Source organism: Colletotrichum graminicola (genome assembly GCF_000149035.1).
Source record: "Colletotrichum graminicola M1.001 genomic scaffold supercont1.4, whole genome shotgun sequence".
Taxonomy (NCBI): Eukaryota; Fungi; Ascomycota; class Sordariomycetes; order Glomerellales; family Glomerellaceae; genus Colletotrichum; species Colletotrichum graminicola.
Genome location: NW_007361008.1, coordinates 717,879 through 740,575, shown reverse-complemented (window position 1 = coordinate 740,575; position 22,697 = coordinate 717,879). Strand labels below are relative to the sequence as shown.

At 53.6% G+C, this 22,697-nt stretch overlaps 6 protein-coding genes across 6 annotated transcripts; 2 read left to right on the top strand and 4 right to left on the bottom strand.

Moving 5' to 3' along the window:
- Positions 1-4,321: 4,321 nt before the first annotated feature.
- GLRG_01514 (phenylacetone monooxygenase) lies at positions 4,322-6,231 on the bottom strand (the record flags this gene model as incomplete). The annotated part of the gene is made up of 4 exons (XM_008092199.1): positions 4,322-4,734; positions 4,790-5,419; positions 5,472-5,629; positions 5,681-6,231. The coding sequence occupies 4 exons, from the start codon at positions 6,229-6,231 to the stop codon at positions 4,322-4,324; spliced, it is 1,752 nt and encodes a 583-aa protein (XP_008090390.1).
- A 2,310-nt stretch (positions 6,232-8,541) lies between these two features.
- GLRG_01513 (uncharacterized protein) lies at positions 8,542-9,732 on the top strand (the record flags this gene model as incomplete). The annotated part of the gene is made up of 2 exons (XM_008092198.1): positions 8,542-9,024; positions 9,088-9,732. 2 exons carry the CDS (start codon positions 8,542-8,544, stop codon positions 9,730-9,732), a joined length of 1,128 nt encoding a protein of 375 aa, XP_008090389.1.
- A 3,835-nt stretch (positions 9,733-13,567) lies between these two features.
- On the top strand, positions 13,568-14,385 carry GLRG_01512 (uncharacterized protein; the record flags this gene model as incomplete). Its single annotated transcript, XM_008092197.1, has 3 exons — positions 13,568-13,760; positions 13,823-14,206; positions 14,261-14,385. 3 exons carry the CDS (start codon positions 13,568-13,570, stop codon positions 14,383-14,385), a joined length of 702 nt encoding a protein of 233 aa, XP_008090388.1.
- Positions 14,386-15,765: 1,380 nt separating this feature from the next.
- GLRG_01511 (5-azacytidine resistance protein azr1) lies at positions 15,766-16,971 on the bottom strand (the record flags this gene model as incomplete). Its single annotated transcript, XM_008092196.1, has 1 exon — positions 15,766-16,971. One exon carries the CDS (start codon positions 16,969-16,971, stop codon positions 15,766-15,768), a length of 1,206 nt encoding a protein of 401 aa, XP_008090387.1.
- Positions 16,972-18,275: 1,304 nt separating this feature from the next.
- On the bottom strand, positions 18,276-18,944 carry GLRG_01510 (cytidine deaminase; the record flags this gene model as incomplete). The annotated part of the gene is made up of 3 exons (XM_008092195.1): positions 18,276-18,353; positions 18,414-18,495; positions 18,589-18,944. 3 exons carry the CDS (start codon positions 18,942-18,944, stop codon positions 18,276-18,278), a joined length of 516 nt encoding a protein of 171 aa, XP_008090386.1.
- A 571-nt stretch (positions 18,945-19,515) lies between these two features.
- On the bottom strand, positions 19,516-20,756 carry GLRG_01509 (uncharacterized protein; the record flags this gene model as incomplete). Its single annotated transcript, XM_008092194.1, has 6 exons — positions 19,516-19,555; positions 19,618-19,748; positions 19,807-19,863; positions 19,915-20,438; positions 20,582-20,651; positions 20,709-20,756. The coding sequence occupies 6 exons, from the start codon at positions 20,754-20,756 to the stop codon at positions 19,516-19,518; spliced, it is 870 nt and encodes a 289-aa protein (XP_008090385.1).
- Positions 20,757-22,697: the final 1,941 nt, after the last annotated feature.

Sequence of the window (22,697 nt, the reverse complement as noted above, 5' to 3'; positions counted from 1 at the left end):
GGATACTATTTTCCCGAGGTGAAGTCGTAGGTGACCCACACAGTGTCAATACGATGGCCATCTGTACTGTTATGTTCCTCCTGCGGTATTCGCATATCGAGGCAAGCAGTAAGTAAGTGGCCATCGGCACCTCTAGGCTACTTGCTACGTTTGAAGAAAAAAACATGCATTGGATAAATTTTAGGTAAGTGCATGTAATGGGAACCTCTCCTTTCTTCAATAAAGATACCTGTCGTTCATGCCTTGCAAAGCCATATTGCTGTCTCCTGGTAGCAAAGCCCCTTCACTCTGCCAAATCACCTGTTCCGCAACGGGTATGACGGTGCCCACTCTCATCTTCGCGAGCCCTTCTCCTCTTCGCACTCCGTGATCCAGGTGATCATCTGCTCGGCCGTCACCAGCTCCGCCTTCTGGATATAAAGCAGGTAAACGGGCCCATAGTCCGCCATTGCAGAAATGGTTTCGTGTTACTATAAAAGCGAGATCGAAATAGACAAAGGGGTCCAGTGAGATGCAGAGTCCGAGGTACTGGTAGACGTTATACGCTAGTCTAGAATCAAATTATGGAAACGATTCCAACAATCATCCAGACAGACTGGACGGACAACGCGTGAATGGGTATTGCAAGGCTCGGTATTTAAAGGGAGGGGACACGCAAGACCTATGCAAACAGGAAAAGAACCGGACTGGGGGACCTCTTGAATGAGCTCAACCAACATATATTTGTCGGACTCGACCCTCCAATGCCTGTTTAATAGTCCGCCTGATGCACGATCCCTGATAAGCGCCCCTCGTTCTCCAGGGGATGAAGGGAGGTTACGGCCTGGCCATACACCAACAAGCTTTCTATGTCCTTTCTTGGTTGTCAGCTCCGGGAAACCACCGTCCCTGTGATTCATGAAGTAGTTGAGTGTTGGCTGCGTGAACTGCATAGCCACTCCCAGAGCCCGTCCTGGTCCGACGTGATGGGTCTACCGCTCTGCTTGTGCGCCTTGAGGGGCGAGGAGATGGCCAACTGGATCATCTGCACATTCTGCCTGCCCGCAGACCCCAGTCTAACGGGGGCGGCAATGCATGCCGCCATCATGTATCGACAAGGGCAAAGCGGTGTGTCCTGAAGAGGCCAGAGAGCTGCAAGACGTGGACTGAAATAGGGTAGATATCATGAACCTGTCGCACTTGCGGCTTTGTGTAATTGACGATGTTTGTCCTTCAACGGGACAGGGCAGGCTGTGAAGATGGCATAACACGGGGAAAGATGACGATGGCAGGCAGCTAAACACAGACGACCGCGAGGAGGGGCATGGAGGCAGGCCACCCATTCGTCAGGAGACACGCTATCCCCCACCCTTTCTCATCATCACTTCAACCCTCATAGTCTTGTATGATACGGCGTGTTCTTGGTCCAGCACCTTCTTCTGTATTTCTTCTGTATTTCTTCTGTTTCTTCTATTCCCCTCATGTTGATCTATTGATATATTTTCACTATGAGGAATCTTATCAAGCTTTCTAGATACTGTGTCCAAGGCCCTTTTCAATCTAGTGACCACAGGTATAGACATAGACCTGGGTGAGAGAGCCAAACAACACCCCGTAGCATACCCCTTCATGTCGCATTCTTTTAGATATAGCGGTGGCTGAAGTGTCACTCAATTGGTTCAGCTATGTGCAAAAACAATGTCTGGTTGAAGTAAACACTTGAGTTCTCTTAGCGCACGAACATGCTCTTTACAGTGCAAAATGTTCTCGACCTCACATATAGTACTTGCATGGGTACAGGCCGATTACGCTGGAAATGGAACATGCTCGGAACCAATGAACACCACGGACCCAACTGTGAGTTATGATCACAACGCCTAAGATTGACCTTCACTCCCCCCCCCCCCATCAGCAACGCCAACAAACTGGGCATAATCAGCAAAGGGCTTCTTGGTTATGGCGCCGTTCCTCGCTCATTTGTCGTACGACCTGCTTAGAAATATTGCGCACAGGCCATGCAAGGGGCTCAAATGTACAGGTAGATTTAGGTTAAGCATAAAAGCGGGAATCTTTAGGGCAGCTGGCCAATGATTTGTACTAACAAAGCGGGGCAGATCGGACAAATGTTTACTAGACCCACCGTGAGATTGCTGCTGCCGTGAGAACAGCATGACCGTGTGGAAATCAACCAACTTGACAATTATTCCCTGGGTCCTTTCCTCCTAACACGCTAATCCCTTCCTCCACCCTTAACACTGAGGTTAGTTTCGCTCACATACGTCCTTCATCAACCCCATGAAATATATGCTAACTGCAAGCTGTAGCATAATAGATCCTTTGAGGGTTTCCGTTAAGGTATCCTCAAAGAGTACCTACTACCCAACTACTTAGGATAATAGTATGGAGGTCATAAACCAGGCGCTCAAAGCTATAGAGAAAAATAAAATTTGGAACAACAGTGGCGTATCGAAACCTAAACTAATAGCGATAGATCGCTACAGTCTGGGAGTTTTTATGGTATTTGATTTAGGCCATAATATCTACGACGCAAGGACTGGGCATTTACCGGAGCAAAACAACATCAAAGTCTGCGGGGTCTACTTCGGCCGAGATAGGACAGTATCAGCAAGCCTTGCAACAGAGGGAGTTAAAAAAAGAGTGAATGAGGAAATACAAAAGCTTCATAATCTGAATGGAGATGGCAGCGAGCCGCCTTTCAGGGCTGATTATCTTAATGGCAAAAGCTCTTACTACGAGAAGCCAAGGGTTGCGTTAGTTTAGGATAATTGATTTATATTTAATGTAATTAGATGGCTATAACAGTAGAAACCATCTAGCTATAATCCAACCTTGGACTTATTGGTCTAAATTCAGTTTGAGCTGGGTGGTGATGGATATGCACACGGATAGCACGTTTCTGTCTGCCCATCAACCGTCAAATCATTAGAGTACGCCGCATGATTGCCGTTTCCGCATGGAGTCCTTTGCTCTCGATGGCCCCTGGTCCCGCATCGATATCAACTGCTTCTTGGCGTAGCACACAGGTCACAAGCATCCTAGGAGCACCGCAGCGTCAAACATTGTTGTCACATGCAACAAAGCAGTTGTTGCAGAAAAGGGATATGGAGACTGAGGTGAGCAGAGTAAGTACGATGTACGGATACTGGGCCTTGAGCAGTACACTGTGCTGCGCTCTATAGAAAGGATTGTATGGTGGAGAAATGTGTGCTACTTTATACTACCTTATAGTACAAGCTAAAACTGCTTATGTGCCTGTTTTGGTGCGCTCTGTTAGCTACAAGTTACCTACCCTCTGCTGTACTTTTAGGTGCCCTGTGGTACTGCTGGCTCGTGCACACACATCACAAAGAGTACGAAGAGGACATTGAATTGGCACATAGCTGTATTTATTGTAAACGTAACTCTCGTAGACGTGAAGGGCGATTCCGGGAGGCTTGTGGATACCGCTAGTCTCATAGTAACAGTTCCATTTTGGAGGGGACACAGATAGGTGCGTGTGCCTACCTCGCCCCGGGTGAAATCAATCGCAGCTCGCCCGAGTCGGTGCTATTGACGACGAGCCCAAGGATACGGCTCATCAGACACAGTGTCTGTCATCGACCTCTCCGAGTAGGCTGGAGAACCAGGAAGTAGCTTAATAACGGGAGGAGCGCGCTGGCCAAATTCGGGATCTGTGTCGATATGTGTCATCTGTCCCTTTCGTGTAGCCATGCGCTTTTCGACTGTCCTCGTCCTGGCTTCGTGGACATGCCAGATTGCCGTCCATCTGGCCTCGGCAAACCCAAACCCGCTTACCAGAGTCCGAGACATGCATCCCTCCCAAAATCCATCCCTTGGAGAAGGCCATTCCCACTCAAATCAGACCTCGTCTCCTGCCACGCGGCAACTCCGCCACTGGCGTCGACTAACATGGCCCAGGTTACCAGGCCGCATAGCGACACACAGCGCCAAGTCGCCTGTATCCCGTCACTCAGTAGCCCGGCAACAGAGACATCGAACGACTTCCGCATGCTGCGCCTTTCCGAGAAGAGGTCTCAGTTCAGGAGGCGAGGCGACATCTATCAATGGGGGCCTTCAAGGCCGGTTGCAATCGGCAAAACGCCTCGTCACATATCATCACCGGTGCCTAGGTTGGACTCGTTGGATGACAACTTCATGTTTGCCGTGCCTAGATCAAGAATTCCCAGCCTAAATCAACGCCTGCAGAACCGCCCAGAAACTGAGCCACCCAGAATAATACCAGCCACCAAACCACACCCCTGTCTATGTACAAGGTCATATTAAGCCATTCATATTAAGCCATGCCTCCAGCGGCGTCGCCTTACGAACTAGGCACTCCAGCCTTGAGTATCGCCATCTCCGGCGCGGTGAATCCGTTGCCCAAGTATGCAAACCGGTTCTGCCTCGCGTTCTCGTACGTGTACTCCCAGTCCTCGCCCCTGAAGTGCTCCAGCAGGCGGATGAAGTGAGCACGGCTGCCAGGGTACAGCGCCGTCACAGGGCCATCGACCTCGCCCTGCTTGTACCAGGATCTGCAACCCCCGGCGAAGACCGTACGCGGCATGAAGGTGGTGGTGTGCTCAAAGTAGTCCTCGACGGCGGCTTCCGACGGGGCAATCGAACGGATGCCCTGTGTCTGGCACTTGCGGATCGCGTTGGCGATGTATGTGGCGATGTGCTCGCTGAGTGTGAGAACGTCGCCCTGTGCAATTGGGGCGTTGGGACCCAAGAACTCTGCGGGAACCATTGTCAGCATCAGGTGAGTGAGCGGTTGCGTAGCCCGACTTACTAAAGTAGTTGGGAAAGCCTGCAACACCAAGGGACATGTAGGCCTTTGGTGTTTGCTCGGACCAGATGTCCTGCAAGTTGCCGTGCCGCCCAACAAGCGGGAAGGCAGGGCGGAACGAAGAATCAAAGCCTGTGGCACAGATGATGGCATCGACCTCGAGGACCTCGCCGTTGGCCAGCTTTATTCCCTCCGGGACGAATCTCTCGATGGCGTCAGTGTGGAGAGCGACCCTGGGGTCGTGGAAGGACTCGAGATACCCCGGCGCTGGAGTGAGCCGCTTGCATCCCAGGGGAAAGTCGGGTATCAGTTGCTTGCAGAGTTTCTCATTACCCCTTAGCATCGCCGTCATGAACTCTTTTGTCTTCCCCAGTGCCCACGCCTGTTGAGGGCTGCCGGAGATAAGGGAAATGGCAAACTTGATGTTTGAATCCATTTCGAGGGTCTGCGCGAACTTCTCGTAAAAGGCAGGGTCGTTCTGGAACTTGGCAATCGTCGCCGCCGAGAAGCGCTCTTCCTCATCCATTTCAATTTGTTCAAGGAGAGAAGCCGAAGGACTCATCTTCATTGTTGCAACGCGAGGCGGGATGATCAGGGTTGGCGTGCGGATGATGTGGTGTAGTCTCTTCACGTCTGCCTGGTGTAAGCCTCATGTATCAGCTCGGCGGCAAGCAGAGCAACTCACGGGCACGGATGGCTGGCACAATCTGGACACCAGACGCTCCATTTCCAATGACGGCGACCGTCTTGTTGGCGTAGTCGAAGTCTTCGGGCCAGTTTGCGCTGTGGATCAAAGTACCCTTGAAGTCGGACAAGCCCTTTACGTCGGGGAATTTCCATTTGCTGTAGCAGTCAGATGTCGATCTTCAACCACGAGTGCCCGATAATACATACTTCAAGATACCGGTTGCGTCGATGAAAAAGTCGGCATGGTCTTCAAAGACAATATCAGTCGCCAGGTCCCTGATCTGCAAATCCCACTTGGCTTTGGGCTCGGACCAAACCGCCCCTACGATCTGGTGTGAGGTCTTGATGTGAGGCCGCAGCGTCTCTTCATCACAAATCTGGCACAAGTATTGCTCGATCTCGGCTGCGGGGGCGAAGAAGCTTGACCAGGCCGGGTTCGGCTTCCAAGTGAACTGGTAGTTGTGACTGGGCACGTCGCACTTGCATCCCGGATAACGGTTCTCAAACCAGGTACCTCCGACATTCTGGTTCTTTTCGTAGACCACAACCTCGTATGTTGAAGCGCCAAGCGTGTTTCTAAGGGTGCGGATCAGGTTGATCCCGCTGGCTCCAGCGCCGACCCCGATGATACGAACAGGCCGCGGTGCTGCGAATGGCGCCTCGCGTATTGTGTAGGCGGCGTTGCTTCTGGTAGCTTGGCCAGATCCGCTGCCTTGAGCATCGACATGTCGAGAGAGTTGAGGGTCTTGTCGTGTCATTGCGAGGTCGTTGTGATGTAGATGATGACCAGATGGAGGATGACAAGGAGGGATGGTGTGGTGTATTATATCTCAGTCAAGTCACAGAGGGGCTTTAAGATGCTTGGTGAAGGCGCCAACAAGTGGCAGCAATGTAAGGAGTCCTCCCCCGAGCAAGCGCACTTCTTTTGTTTCTTTTGGTGGAGTTGCGGCTGTAGAGGGCAGCGAAAGTGGTCTGGCACGCCGTGGTGGGTTGGGCTTGTTACGGAGAATGGCCAATGGAGACAAAGAAGAGTGCAATCGAGAGTATAATGAGACAAACGGACTAATGGGGAAGAAGCAACGAAGGACCCGTTGACATGGACAGACCCCAGGAGACATCGAGCTCTCCTCCCCGGCAATAAGCAAATTCCGAGGTGAGTTTGACGACTAACACGACACCTCCTCACCTTGGACTGCAAAGCAGCGCTGCACGACTTCCCGTTGAGAAGCGCGGACTTGACGGTGACAGGGAAACTCCAATGGCTATTGGGCTCCATCAATCTTCAATCGGGGGCCGAGTCCATGGAGGGTCTGCCACGGGCGTCATTGTTGGCTGCTTTACGACCGCGACGTCGATAAACCTTGGCAGGTGGAACGGCACATGGTGTGGCTGCACCTATCCAAACGACTGGAACAAGGCCGGCCCATGAAGTCCACCGGCAGAATGGACGAAATGGGCGTATTTGCACCTCTACTAGCTTGCTATGGTCAGGTAAGGTCCGATTAGAAAAACGGCACCGGCTGGATAAGATCGTAAACCGTCCAACCACGACGAGAGGCCGGGCCGTGGGGTGCCCGAGGCATGGAATCCAGGACGGTGGGTGGCGAATCAAGACGCTCGCCGCGCTGACGGATGGAGGGCTGGAACTGGAGCCGCGGATCGTAACTATACTACTATACTACGGAGTACATGGTATATAGTATGCGTTGGTAGAGGGGCCAGACGAAGCGGGTACGGGCCGTGCAGAGCAAGGTAGTGTGATAGAACAGGACGGAGATGGTCTTGGAGCGGAGGCTGATACGGCGATTGGATTGTGGCGGCCTCGCCAGTGCCAAAGCTCCCTTGCTCGCGTTCCGGCTGCTGATGGACACCCACGGCTTGCGAGTCACAAAGTCTCATTGTGCAGATCGCCGCGTGAGGGAATCGCGGGTGCCGGGTTCAGCATTGACCGGCGGCGAAGCTCTTCGATGTGCCGTATGTGCTAGGATGAGGGACAAGAAGGGCATTGTTGCGCGTTTGTTGACCACTGAGACACGAGATCTGGCGGAGCACGAAGCCTCGACGCACGAGATGATCCTCCATGTCTCAAAATGCGGAGGTGTGTGTGGGCGTCTCTGTCCCGTTTTCCTGTCTGTCTGACAGACATTTTGCAGCTGGGTTCTGAACCTAGTCGGCAACGACTTGCAGGATGGCGCAGCAAGACAACCGCTGTTCAGCTCGATGCTCTTGTGTGTGAGTTTCAAGAGCACGCGTGGAAGACGCAGTAAGATACACATTAGGGATAGCGCTTGATTGCGGGGAGACTTTCCGAGCGTAGGTCAGCCTATCGGGGCTGAAGGCAGTTTTGTTATCGCATTCTCTTTGTTCGCATTCAGCACGACTAGGATGCACAGAAAGTAAGCATGCGATCCGGAGACCGAGAGGAGAGGCATCGAGTTGGAAAGACAACAACGGTTCCACAGTACATCTGTTGCCTTGATGCCACGCTGCAGAAAGCCTCTTCCGAAGTTGTCAATCATCGAGTTTTTGGCCATTGGCTGATTTGCGACCAACAAGCGCCCTGTTGTTGATTGGTGCTTGTGTTGGTGCAGAATCGAAAGAGCCTCGAATTGCGAGCGAGGCACTGATACCGACGAGTCCGTCTGGTAATAACCAACAGCCATTACCAAATTATACTGACGACGGTGGATGGATGGATGGGCTTTGAGTTAAGCACCAGTTGTTGGTCCAACACAATCCGGCTAACCATCAAAGCTCGACGACGAGGCGAACTTCGCGTCGAGCTTGATAGGTCCCGTTCCAACGAAGACAACACTGTGAAGTCGCAATCCCGGAAACATGGCGACGAACATGGGAATCTCGTTCCTCATTCATTGTTCGACTTGGTCCAGCACACCTACCGGCCGGTCCATCCCCGGTGAGTATCCAATAGAAGACGGCGGTCCGTAACGCTCTGGTGCGAGCCCGCCCCCACATTTCGATAAGGTACCTAGGTCGCTCTCTCACACTCACCTTTCAGTACGTACAAAATTCCTGCAACCCCACGCCGCGTCCCACGTCACAAAAATATGTCATCTTCAGCATTCTCCTTCGGCTTCGGCGGCGATGACATAGAGGACGACTCTGTCCCGGTCGCCGAGCCTCCCGTGCCCGTGCCCGTCCCGGAGTCCGAGACCCCGCAGTCCGCTGCTGCCAGCGCCTTCCCGGTCCCCGGTAAACCCCAGCTGCCACCTACCAGCCATGCGTTGCAGGAGATGCTCGCAAAACTGCCTTCCAAGGTCGCCTTCGGTACGCTAGACGTTACTCTTGACGACGGCAGCGTCATCAAGATTCCTCGTCGAGAACTGTGGGACGTGCGAGTGCAGCTCATGGCCGAGGATGAGGTCGCCAGTGGGGGTACCGAAGCCGAGGGGCTTGGCAGCCACGACGTCAAGACGGGCGTCTACGAGGGCGGCTTCAAGAGCTGGGAGAGCAGCGTCGATCTTGTCAAGGTCCTCGCCAGCGGCCGATATTTGGACTTGCTGAAGCAGCGGCCTCTCCGAGTGATCGAGGTACGAGACTGACGCGCGTCTCCTGCCCCCTCTCAGTGGCGACGGAAAGCTAACACCGCACAGCTTGGATGCGGCACGGCACTCCCTTCTCTGGCTCTTCTGCAGTGGGCTATGAGGGATTCGGCCCCGAGGTCGCCGCTTCTGCTCACCCTTGCCGATTACAACCCGACGGTTCTGCAGTTGGTCACGCTGCCTAACTTCATCCTCGCCTGGGCTCTCGAACACAGAGACCAGAGCCCTGCTCTGCAAGAAGCATTTGCGCTAGAGGACGAGCTCGAACTCACGCCCGAAGTGGTGCAGCAGTTCCAGGACTTCCTAACGTCTTCTCAAATTTCTCTACACTTCCTTTCTGGTGGTTGGTCGGTCGAGTTGGTCGATCTCTTGTACGAGACTCAGTCCAAGTTGGACAAGTCGGGCAGTTTTGATACCCTGCTCATAGGCGCCGAGACGATATACTCGCCATTCGCGCTGGAGGCTTTCAATGAAATGGTTTTCGCCATTCTAAGCAAAGAGCAGAGAGAGCGCGGCAACTGCCAGTCGCAGGCGCTGGTCGGGGCAAAGAAGCTCTACTTTGGAGTCGGCGGTTCACTCGATGATTTCGTCGACAAGGCCAGAGGAAAGGGCGCAACAGTGGACCAGGTCAGAGAGGAAGCCGAAGGCGTCCGGCGAGGAGTCGTCCGCTGTACACTCAGTGCATCCCGTTCATAGACCTCGTTCAAGTCCGAACTGTCGCTGAGGCCCATTCCCTACAATATTGCCACTCTCATGGTCTTCGTGTGACGTGTGTGCCGTCTCCTATCTTGGGGGACGAATGTTTTTGGCGCAATAGCACATGCTTGGACGGATGAATCTGGTAATGATGGTCTAGTCGAGAAGCCCCTCGGAACAGGGAACGGGACGTGGTGTGTCTGCGTATGGCATGGCAAGGGCCTTCGCTGGCACCGTGGTGCGTGACTCGTTCAGCAGCTCGAGGGCCGTGAAAGACTGAATGAGGTTCGGGGTATTGGTTATACGTAAGCCCTGAAATTTCTATGAGACACTGTCTCTTCGTGTATTTGGGACCGATGACACAGCCTATGCACCATACGTGGACGTGTTTTGAATCCGCGAGAGGTGCCGTTGCAGAATCCGCATCGTCCCAGTTTCAAATACCGGAACAGCACGAATGGCGTTGGCAGTCGCAGCGCCGCGCATTCTCGCCATCGCCGTGGTCATCGGCTATCGTGTTTACTGTTGCTTTTGCGTCACCTGGGTGGAATGGGAAGAAATCGCATTCCCGGCGCCGTTTCATTCCAACGGGGTGTCAGAGTGAAACGTCCTTGGGCACACAGGGTTGATCCATTTCAGCCACGAGTGATTTGCCACCAGGTGTCATTTCGACTAGTGGTAGGAAGGCGGCGAGATCTGAGTACTGCGTACGCGGAGTGCGGAGAATGAAGCCGATGTGCGGCGTGCTCGCCACCGAGAAAACGGCGACAGCTTGAAACTCAAAGGGTGCGTCGAGAATGTCAGCGACTCGTTGCATCCGATGATTTGGTCCGATGGACCTGGTGTGGGAGCATTTCGTGTCAAACAACAAACAGTATCGAACCGTTGAAGCGTCCGGGTAATGGTGGAGCTAGGCGACGCACCACAGATGCGGTCTTCCCGTCGACGGTTGCCGACTGCGGAATCCCTCGAATACCGGTAGGTAGATGTTTCGCCAGGGTTAGGTATTTCTGGAGCACACGTCGCATGGATAAGGCGGGGAGAACGTTCCAATGGCAAATCCGACGAGCTGTGTTAGTGTCTGAGCCCGTCGACTGGAGCATAGAAAACAAGGACCGATTCAGGTACCGCGCAGGCCGGAAAATAGCGCGATATGTAACTCTGCCAATAGTGGTCCCCACAACGTAACCCAGTAAGAGCTGCGCATTGAAATTGGACTCGATGAAAAGCACAGTGGGGGAAGCGCCTGACGTCGTTGTGTCTTATTTGTACGGATACTACGGAGTATAGTGACCAACTTACCTATATGGAAGGTGACCCACTCCAGCCCGCCGAATGAGAGTAAGATTGCCGCCTTTGCGCCAATGTTATATAGGCATGCGCGTATAATTACATAATACGGATACGCTAGCACAGATGTTCATGACGAGAGGGACGGGATGAATGGCGGCACGGGTCAGACGGCAGGTGGGCGATGGCGAGCGGACGACTTTCCGCCCATGGCCTTTGGTTCAGGCGGTCGTAGAGAAGCCGCCCCATTTCGGACTCATGTGCGTCGGACTACCGTCGCGAACTGGAACCGAGACCGCACCCTTCGCAGAAGCATCAACTCGTTACGTTCACCCACCTCATCAAACATCATGACTTGGTAATCCCCTTCCGACAAGAATCTGCGTTCTTGCAGCGGATCCGATGTTCTGCATCACATCTGCGCTGCCACAGGGGACGCATGAGTCGGAACGTTGTGGACTCGTCCTGTATTTGTATCACGGAAGGCGGCTGTCGAAATCAACACACTGCATAAGGATTCCAACACATCAAGGTTTTGGCGTGTTGCTTGGGGATTGGAAGCACTGAAATAGCATTGATTGTATTATTGTCTGTACGTATAGGCTTCGTCACCTCAGGGGAAGCTTTGAGCTGTCAATACTACTTGGTGTCGATGGCCGGATCGTGGGCGGCTCGTCACTGGTCCGGGTCAGGTAGAGTTTTGGCCACGAAATATCGAACACGAGCGGGAAAGGAGGGTGGAGGGATGGACGCTGTTGGTAGCACACGCAATTGGAGGCCTGAGCCGGGCGTTAGCCGCAGCCAACTTTGCGCATTCCCATGCCGGGGGGCGAAAATCTGTTACCTGTCCAATGCGAAGAGCAGCTCGGAAGGTGGTAGCGGAAGTCTCTTAAATCTCCCTTGCTGCGCCTCGAAAGACCCAGATCGGCATGAGTCTTCCGCATCACCGGGCGAGAAGGAGAAAAGCGGCGCAATGCAATGCGAGAGCATGGGCGAGAGTCGGGCCAACCGAAGGAGGCGTCATGCCGTTCCAGCGGGCTCCCACAGGGGTGTCAGTCGCTGTGGATAGACGATGGAGAAGGAAACAAGGCACCCAGGGAGTAAACATGTCGAGGATTGTGACATTTCCCAGGCGCTTTGTTCATCGTGCTGACAGTGACCGCTAACGGCGACTCGGGAGGACCCTGTCGCAGACAAACGTCGACCGTCTAGGCCCAGGCCACTTGCCTGCTCTGGAGGGGTTCTTTCGATCACCCCAGCGGAGCAGGCCAATGAATGGGCCACGGGCAACTCCGGGGATGCCATAATGGGTGGTTACATTAGTGCGAGAGTTGAGCATCGTTCAGTTGCAGTGTTGCTTCGTACCTGCACATGTACGGAGTACAGTACCTACAGTAGGATCTCAAGGGTGCCCGGAACCCAACACACTGGAAGATGCCACGCAAATGGTGAGGGGGAGCGAATGCCCAGCCAGATAAGGCCTGGCACGGCACGGCTTAGCTCAGGTGTCTAGGTAGGAAGTGAGCTGCTACTGTTGTCGCCACGCATCGTCGTAGCACGTCAGACGCGAGGAGAAGCAGAAAGAAAGACACAAAATAAACACAAGGAACCTGAAGCTTGGTGCTCTCATTAGCGCTTCTCTTGGGTTCGCCAGGTTCCCCTCTGCAACAGGGGTGCCTCCAGCAATTTTCCGCCCTAGTCCCCGACCGGGGCTAGTGCCACCCTTGTTGCTACGGTTCTGGGTCAAGTCAAGTTGGAAGCAACCCGTTCGCGCCGGTCGTTGCATCCCTCATTTGCGACGAACTGCGTGGCGCTGACCGGCCGGACGCCTGGCGTGACTTTGCAGGTCGCGCCATTCAGTGCCAGTGCCAGTGGGAGCCGTGATGCTGGCTGCGGCTTCCTTGACGTAGAGAGAAGGTACGCGGTTGCTCCTGCTGTTGCTGTGTCGGCTGCTTGTTGTGATGTCGACATCACGCTCTCTCGGTAGCTACCTACCTATACCGTATGTAGATAGCAGAAGAGTCGCGATCCCCCTTCCTGACTCTACCTTTGCGGCTCTTGCACCTGATTAAAACTTAAGTCTGCCCATCTTGTTCCGTCTTGCAAGTCTATCCATTCCATCTACAAGTCATCCAAACAAACATCCGTCTCTACAGACAGAATACTTGAATACCATCCATCCACACCATTCGGCACCGCGTTCGAGTAATAATAGGGAAAGGCTCCGTTTAGGAACGTAAGTCGTCTCATGCCTCGTCAAACCCGCACACACACCATCCTCCACCCCCCCCTTCGGGCTCCTTCCATGCTTTACCCCTGATTTCGCTTCGCCTAATTTCGTGCCCGCGAGATGGGGAAACCTTTTTCTACTCCTCTGCCCCCCCTTCCCTTCAGTTACACTTTTTCTCTCTCTCTCTTGTTTCCTCACGAGCCTATTCCCGACATTCATTGTTGACAGTTTCTTTTGACAAATTACTAGTTCGATACCTAATACTCCTACACTCGTTCACTTAATCTACCCCAAAGAACCACCCAATCAGTCACAATGAAGACCTTCGCCTCTGTCCTCGTCGCCAGCTTCGCCGCCCTTGCCCAGGCAGTTAAGCTTACCAACAGCAACTACGATGTTGAGGCCGGCCAGCCTTTCACCATCACCTGGTCTGATGCTCAGGGTCCTGTCACTCTCACTCTGAAGAACGGCCCCAGCACCAACCTGGTCACCGTCCAGCCCATCGCAAGTAAGTCTTCAGTCAACAGCCCCTCAAGTCATGAAGAGCTCGAAATCTGACAACAAACACAGCTGGCCAGAGTGGTACTTCCTTCGTCTGGACCCCTCCTACTACTCTCCCCTCTGACCAGTACGCCATCGAGATCTCAGACGGCACTGGCACTCCCAACTACTCTGAGCAGTTCAGCCTGGCCACCGGCGTCACCGCCTCTGCCTCTGCCTCTGCCTCTGCCTCTGCCTCTGCCTCTGCCTCTGCCTCTGCCTCCGTCACTGCCACTGCCTCTGCCTCTGCCTCTGCCTCTGCCGCCACCTCGGCCTCCGGCACCACCACTGCTTCTCCTTCCATCACCTCTTCCGGCTCCAGCTCTTCCACCTCTGCTGAGAGCAGCTCTGCTGTCTCGTCGGCTGCTAACTCCACGGCCACGACTATCTCTACCAGCGCCCGTGCCAGCACTCGTATGTACTGTATGTCGCGAGGAGATGGAATGATCTGACTAACCAGTTTAATAGATCACAGCTCCGACAGCGAGCCCACCTCTGCTCCCACTACTGTCCCCAGCAGCGACTCTGTTCGCCTCGGTTCCCCCATTGCCCTCATCGGTCTGACCGTCGCGGCCATGCTCTACTTCCAGTAAGCGCATGCTTATGGGGTGGAGAGCGTTAGGGTTGATTTAGAGTCCTACGACTGGTATATGATGCGAACCACGGTTTATAATACAGTAATGCGTTCCAAGAACAACTGGGATTAGGCGTTGCATTTGAATTGAAGCAAAGGTCGAGTAGCAAAAAGCTACCAAAGGCACAGAATAAGTTGGGGGTGGACGGCGTGCGACTTGGGTGTAACCTAGTTGGTTACCCGGGTCTATGTACAAATATCAACTTGCAAAACCAAAGGATTTTGTTGCCTTTATCAATCTTCTCAATGAAACTCTTTGTCCACCTATGACTAGAAGGTGTAACCCAAACTCTACAAACCCCGCGTCTTGTTTTGCCCGATGAAGCTGCATGCATAGCACGACTGCTGTTCTGGGTGACTGTTCACCTCTTGCTACCGCCTGTGCTCCAGTGTGATTCGACATGCATGCCACTGACGCAGGATGTCAGCATGCACTGTGGGTGGTCTGGGACCTGGGGTGCATCTGACAGGACAAACTTCGAGGCTTAGTGTACACAGGATTATCAAAAGGCAAACCCAGATCCCGATCAACGGTTCGTCCGAAGTCACCGGGACCCTTTTTTTCCCCTCTCCCCCATCACCAGGGTCTTTTTAATCATATTTTTTAATAGGCGTCTACACTTCCCGTCCATCCACCCCAGAAGTTTGAGCCTGCATGTTTCCCATCCCAGATTCCGCCGATTGCTGTGATGTCTGGTTTCCACGTGGGGAGATAATATGGAGATGGCGCATCATAGACGTGGAGACTGCGGGAAAAGGGGAGCCGCCGCCACCGCCCTGGGGGGCAGGAAGAAGGAAGAAGCAGGGGGGGGCGGTTGGGATATTGCCTCCGTCACAACCCAAGCCCCCCATCTCTCAGCGATCTGCGTGTCTTCCCAAAAACGCACGGAAGAAACGAGGAAACAGGGACATTGCCACATGGCATGGGAATCTACCAAACGGCTCGCCGCTGATCCTGATGATTAAAAAAAAAATGTGGCTGTTTACTCGGCGGAGAAACAGAGGACGAGACAGGCGGTGGCTATGTGGCAAAGCAACGCTGATAAGCCTTGGAACGCAGAGGCCTTTTGAGGGTCATGATATCCTCCCATGGCAGTTTGGGGGCAAGCGTTGCACACATTGTCACATGTAATCTTGAGAAAATCGACTTGCTTTCCATTATTTACATCATTACTGCTGCGCACCAAATGGCTGGACAGGCAAAAACCACGACACATCTAGAAATACGACGGCAGCGGTGGCGCTCCTTTTTTTAAATCATCTATGTTGGAATAACGTGCGACTCGAACTTGGAAAAACACTCGGTGCTGGGGGGCATGCTGCTAGTAATACAATGACTTCATAGGCGGCTCTTGGGTTCGGCCTTATTGTCCTCGGACGCGATAAGGACGAGGGTACAAATGTCGTCGATTTTGCCGCCATGCCAGTTTTCTTGTGGGAAGTATTTCTGCACGCCTTTGGCGAAGGGGCCGTCGACCTTGCGGTTGAGGCTGGCCGACTTGGCGGCGGCTGTGATCTCGGCCGCGAGCACGCTCTGCAGAGTTAAAAACTTGGAGGGCGGTCTCTCAGTGGCGTCCTCGGAGGGTTTTGTAAAGGGCTTAAGATTGTCGACGACGCGAACGCCGTTCTTGGTCATGAGCCACGCACCCGTAGAGGTCATGACATGGCTCACAATGCGCAGTATGTCCTGGTTGAAGAGATTGTCCCAAACGCCGTCTGTGGCGAAAACGACAATGTCGCCGTGGCGGAGGCCGTGCTGGGTGACATCGGCGTCGCGGGGGCAGTCGCAGAGGTTGGCGCCGCCGAACGCTGCCATACGAGCAGCGACGCTTGGAGGTACGATGGAGAGCTGGTAGGGGGTATTGAAAGCGTGTGTTTGGGGTTCGGAGTAGGTGTGTACGGCGTTCAACCGAAGCTGAATGAAACCCGAGTCGCCAAGGTTGGCTACGTCGAGGTTGCCGTCCGGCGAAGCAACGGCAACGCAGGCCGTGCTACCTCCAGCGACGACGGTGCTGTCTTCGCATATCGCCTGGTACCCCTCCTGCATCAAGCTTTGCGCTCGCAGCGACTCTTTATCACCCGTGCTTTGTGTTGTCGGGTCGTTCTTGATCGCGCCGTGTCCGTAGGCGGTGGAAGCCATGTAGTCGCAGAAGCCGTGCGAAAAGTCTGCGGGGTCAACCCCGGAATCAACCCAGCCACCTACGCCATCGGCAACACCGAGGGCAACTGCGCCCGAGTCGCCCACCCTACTAACAAAGAAGGCATCGTGGCCGCTATCTGGTCGGGACCGCTTGTTACGATTCTGGTGGATGCGGTTGTAGGGGTTGAAGTGGAAAATGTGTGTTGACGGATCATACGGGCGGTCTTTGGCCGTGAAGGAGGCTGCGACGTGGAAGGAGAGCTTTGCAGCCGAGGCGGAGCTCATGCTTCTCGTTGTCGAGAGATACCGATGGGGGGCGCGGGCTGGAGGGGTCGTTTGATGCCGCGCAAGGTATGTTGGGAGATGGGTGGAAGCTGCAATTGCCTCCTCGTCAGACCCGGTCATTCAACAAACAATTCGAACAAACAGAAAACATACCCGTTGACAGAGGCCTTGATTTAGGGAGGAGGACCAAAGGCTGGCGCAAGATTGTCACCGTTGCGACCATTGCTTCCAATGCGCAGCGACGTGTAATGTTTCCTGGAGATGCGGTGCTTCCGCAGTCCGCATGTTAACTATATCGAATTATTTGTTAAAATCGTAACAGGAATCACATAGCGAAACGCTGCTGGTCCTGGTAAGCTGATTACGGAAAGTCCGGGAAAAGAGCTTCGCTCGACGCGCAAGGTTCGCAAGTCAATTGGCCAGATAATTTTTGATAGGTGGTCTAGTCTTAAGGGAGTGTAACATGCGTTTGATGTCATTTGGAAAGGCTAACCCCAGATTTGACATGGCTATCAGCCGGGGTATTTCCGCTGAGTCAGCTTTCGATCACCTGCTCATCATAATGGGGCACTTTTTAGAACCCATCCCCTCAGAGGTAGGTAGATCTCTACCTGGAGCTTTCACTTTCATACCTATTACAACTTGGGTTCAAATTTAGTTCGAGAACACTTGGTGAATTCTGAGAGGCGTAGAGTGAAAGGGGGGCTTTGAATTCAGGCTTTCCTTCGTTCTTGCTAGTCTACAGTAACTCATATAAGAACTGCCACGGGCAGGCCGGCAAGTCAGACAAGCATCAGTGCCTAGGCATAGAGCTGCGCTTGTTGAGAACTTGGAATTTTCATATGCCACCGAAGGTCTGCGCTGTTCAAATATGGCAAAGAGCAGCAGCAATGATGAGCGCTTCTTTTCATGAAGTCATGGACTTGCACCTCGGCAATTCGACTCGGGAAACGGGGAAGCAGCACCCGCACGCTATTCACTTGAACAGGAGATTAGAACAGCACAAAGCGAGCAATCGGCGAAAGACAGAAAAAGAAGAAAAAGGCTGGCTCCTTTTCATGAAGTTGTAGACCAAATAGACTCCAATAGCTGGTGTCCTGAATCGGAAACTCGAGTTTGAGTTGCTGATCAACAATAAAGACTACGAACCATACACCCATCGCGTCATAATGCAACTCGAACCTCTTATCCCTCATACCTTACCGCAGTACCATAGCGACATTGCCATTCACTTATATCACAAATCCGATTCTTGCCAACAAGATGGACCTGATAACACCCTGGAACCATCTTCGCTGTCTTTGAGTGAGGCTGTCGAACCCGCCGTTGCAACCCGCTCGGTTCTCCCCATGTGCCACACGCCAATAAACACATACGCATTCCGAGAGCGAACCATTTTGACGGAGAGCAGATTTCCTAGTCGCTCATACTCCGCCAGCGCGGCTCTTTTGAAGGACATCCGGGGGTGGGAGGTACTCAGGGCCAAATGAGAGCGGGAGGAGCTGTTGAAGACATTCAGCATCAAGGTTTTCATCATGTCTATCTGCTGGTATCAGACTTACCGTCTCCAGTCTCATCGCAGCGTACTTTCCATCCTTGTTGAACATGAGGATGGGCGTCTCCAAATCCACAAACTCCCGGATGCTGTTGGGGCATGTTGTCAGCCTGCGATTGTTTCGCATCTCAACCCGCCTTAAAGGAAATTGAAGGATAGGAGTTTCGAAAAACAAGACTCACAACTGTCGGCACATGCCGCATGGGCTGCAGGGGGCCTCGATATCTGTGGCAACGGCAACGGCTTTGAACCCCCGGATGCCCTCCGTGATGGCCTTACCGAAGGCTACTCTCTCTGCACAGGTGCCAACGGGGTACGAGGCGTTCTCAACATTGGCTCCTGCAGTGTACTGGCCATCGTTGGAAAGAAGAGTTGAGCCCACGCGGAATTGGCTGTATGGGCAGTAGGCCGTCGCCTTTGCTGCCGTCGCCCTCAGGTGAAGCTCCTTCACCTCGGCGGGCGTGAGTCCGTATTTTTTGGCCGTTTCAGTTGTCTGGGACTCATTTGCGATGTCAAAAATCTCTGGAGTGAAGGCCATATTAGGATACTGTATGCGAGGAGCTGAAATTGAGGTTGTGAAAAGGTGGGGTTAGGACCAGACTCTAGGTATGGGATGGACACAATGCGGTTGTTGTCGATAATCCAAGCGGGCGGTGCTTGCCTGTAGGTAGGTATGTATGTATTTATTTGCTTAGCTGATGATGGCTCTGTGAGTTGGTGTGCTTTAGTGTGTTCCCGCCCTCTGGAGCTGCCACTGGGATGTTCCATCTAGGAGGGTCCGAGTGCCATTTGCTACATAACCCAACCCCCGCGGCCGTCTCCGATTTCCGTTTGCGTTGCCCAAAGGTGAGGTAGCTAGATAGGTAATCTTTCTTTACTATCGGTATTGAAACCGAAACCCGCAAGGAAATCGCTTGGCCAACCATTGCAGATGTTTTATTTTGGACCCCAAAACTTCCTGCCTATCTGGGCGGCTTACATTCCGAGGAGACGACGCCAGATTGGGCGGACATTTCCCGTATGACCTGCCCTGCTACGCACTCCCCGCGCCATGTCCTGCAACCGTAACTCCGCAGTAGTCCACTCCTGGTTACCTTTTCACCCTTACACTACGCCTTGCCGAGGGGTACCGTGAGCGGGTTCATGGCACTAATCCATGCCAATGAGCTAACCTCCTGGTCACGAGCTGCATCTGGGCGAGAAACACTTACGATGAGCCGCCGTCGACGACCATGTTCGCCCCCGTGATATAGGAGCTGAAGCCCGAGGCGAGGAAACCGGCCACGCGGGCTACCTCTTGAGGGCTTCCTGGTCGCCCGAGACCGATGATGGCCTCGGCCGACTTTTGCGACAAGTGTTAGCCAACCGGAAATGCGGATGGACTCTCGACGAGAACCTACTTCATTGCCTTGCGACCCTGCAGTGGGAAGCTGGGAGTTCACGCCCTTCACATTGGCCTTCTTGTTAGCATGATCTTCTTAACTCGATCGTCGCTAGGTCACTCTCACCCCGTTCAAATCGAGCCCAACATCGATTTGCCCTGGCGAGATGCAGTTGATCCTCACCCCGGTGTCCCTGAGAACTGCGACGCCCGCCTTCACGACACCGAGTGCCGCGTAGGCGGACATGGTGTAACTCGGCCCCCACGACGCCGCACTACTGATGACGATAATGCTGCCGTACTTCTGCGTCTTGGGCGCCGCGTTCGGGTACGACTGTTTCTCCGTTAGCTTGGCCATGGCCGGGGGTGCGTACTTGAGTGCGAAGAAGGGCGCCATCGAATGCCCCTCGAAGCACCGCTGCAGGTCCGCCGGCGTCGTCTCGGCAATGGATGGTGGGCCGAGCAGGCCGGTTGATGACACCCAAATATCGAGGCGCCCGAATGCGTTGAGCACCTCGTCAATAAGGACCAGCGTCTCTTCTTCCTTGGCCACGTTGAAGGGGTAAGGAATGACCTTGGTGTTGGGGTGGTCCCGGTGCACGTTGGCGACGAGGGTGTGGAACGTTTCGTCGCTGGTCGTCTTGTCGCATGCTGGAGCGTGTCAGTCCTGCCCAGAAGACAGTCTCTTGTCCCGAATCCACGCCCGGGAAAGCCTTACCATATATAGAGGCGGCACCATGTGCTGCCTTTTGTTAGATCTATACTTCAACGAGTGCAGGTATTGGAGCCCATACCTGCCAGTTCTTCAACAATGGCCCGACCAACGGGATGGGCAGCGCCAGTCACGACACAGACGAAGCCATACTGCCCCAGAATCAGCCCTCGTAAACCCGAACAGCCAGCGGCGTCATGCCAACCTACAAGCTTGCCATCGGCGCGGTACGGACTAAAGTGAGGAGTCGAATCCATCTTGCCCAAGGTTTGCAGAACAAATACAAGGCTTTGGGAGTTTTCAAGGTTGTCAGAGAATCGCGAATTCCTCCGGGATCTTCTGTACAGTATGAGCAATGAGATTGATTATCTGGTCTCTTAATGCACAGAAGGCGGCGGGATATAGGGTAAACCAAGTCGAGACACGCATGGGCCCAGACTCCGGGCGGCTCAAACTTGCATGCCCAACCGTGCCTATGCCGCCACATTCACGCAAGCTTTGGATGGTGCTTCTCCGAGGGAAGACTGGCCGACGAGTAGGCCGGCTCAAACCATCCCAACAACGCCCGTTTGGCCTTTGATAAGAGATAAGCTACCGCGCTCGCTGGTCCCAGGGATTTTTTCAGGTCCAATCGACAAGCTACAGATGCTACTCTCACTCACCATGATGTCTTGAAGATGTAAAATTCGATCCAATGGGAAGGGGACCATATGGAACAATGATCGGGGTCCATTCGAGCTCTGGGAAGCTGGGAATGTCACCCCCGGTCTGCGGCCCGCTCGGGGTGTTCGGTGCGGTGACATTTGAATCGCTGTTGTCTGATTGGGTGGAATCCGAGTCGATAGCCAGACGACGGAGATGCTTGAATTTCCCCACACTTCTTATTCTTGACTGTTTTCGCGAGCGGGCTTTGGGCCTGTCCATCTGAGCGAAATTTCCGTGTCTTTTCATCATGTGATTTTGTGTTTCTCATCCCAGTCATACTGCGGCCAAAAACAGTAGCAAAGGACTGTATATGGTAGGTCTCTCTAGGTACCGCAGAGTTTATCCCTGCCAAGTCCTGGTCGGTCCCTACGCGCCATCCTAAGCTAACATCTGCCTCTCCGTATGGCCGTCAGTTGTCGGACTGATGCCACTAGAGTTTAAACGATAGAGAAGACACCGTGTTGCAATGATGGTCAAGCTCAAGGATTCTGAAGGTCCTGGTGAAGGTCCCAACGCCAAATAGAGCCGACGATGCCGAGTCAGTGACCTACTGTGGTCCTTGCGTTGATGGCCTTTCACTCTGCTACAGGACATCAGCAGATAGAACGGCTGCCATTTTCTCTCGAACCAGTCTTCGGCCCCGTCCCGGAGCTGGTGGATCCTTATTAGACCCCTAAACAGAGGGAGGGGCCGCGACATGCTTGTGCCTGCGACGCGTGGCCAACTTGTAAAGGCATTGTAAGCAACTATAAGTAGCATTGGGGAACAATCCAGAAGCCAGTCGAAACTTCGGCTGTGATGGTCGAAAGTCTACCTGATGAGATTGCCAGACTTGTTTGATTCTAGGGAGGGGGATGGGGGCATCTGTTCCAGCCACAGGGACCTCGTCAGGAGGGGGACTCTAGCCTGGGGCACCGATGGTTCTCGAACTTTTCCGGTATCCATCGACCACCTACCAGCAGCTGGGGGGTTACTGGCGCTGGGACTTCTGAAAAGTCTCCAGTCAGTTACGGTAGACTCGGCGCGCTTCTCCTCGGTGAATTCCCGACCGTCATTGGCGTCAGTGAGGCCGTTCCCGCCCGATGACGGTATAGGTATCAACGTGATCAGCAAACGGACTTGTGCTCGCCGGTCTTCCTCAACATTTGCCAGATTCCTCTTTCACAGCAGACATGCCACTATCAATGGAGGCCCATGAGCTACTTATACCACTGGCCGCACCTCGGACTTTTGTCCGTGGTCTGATTTATACTATTTTGTTGTTTTGGTAACAATACTTGCCAGGCGCTACAAGATGCGCACTGATGTTGCTGTTTTTTCTAGATCACGCACACACAGATAGACGGGATCGGCCGTTCCAGATGATGGCGCTTGATACCATAGTATCTGGTACACACAACTCAACGGTTTTCAGAATCCTAGCAACAGGACCGAACCTGCAGGCCTCGAGAAGACTTCTTATGTGTGCAATACCGTATGTTGAGAGAAGAACG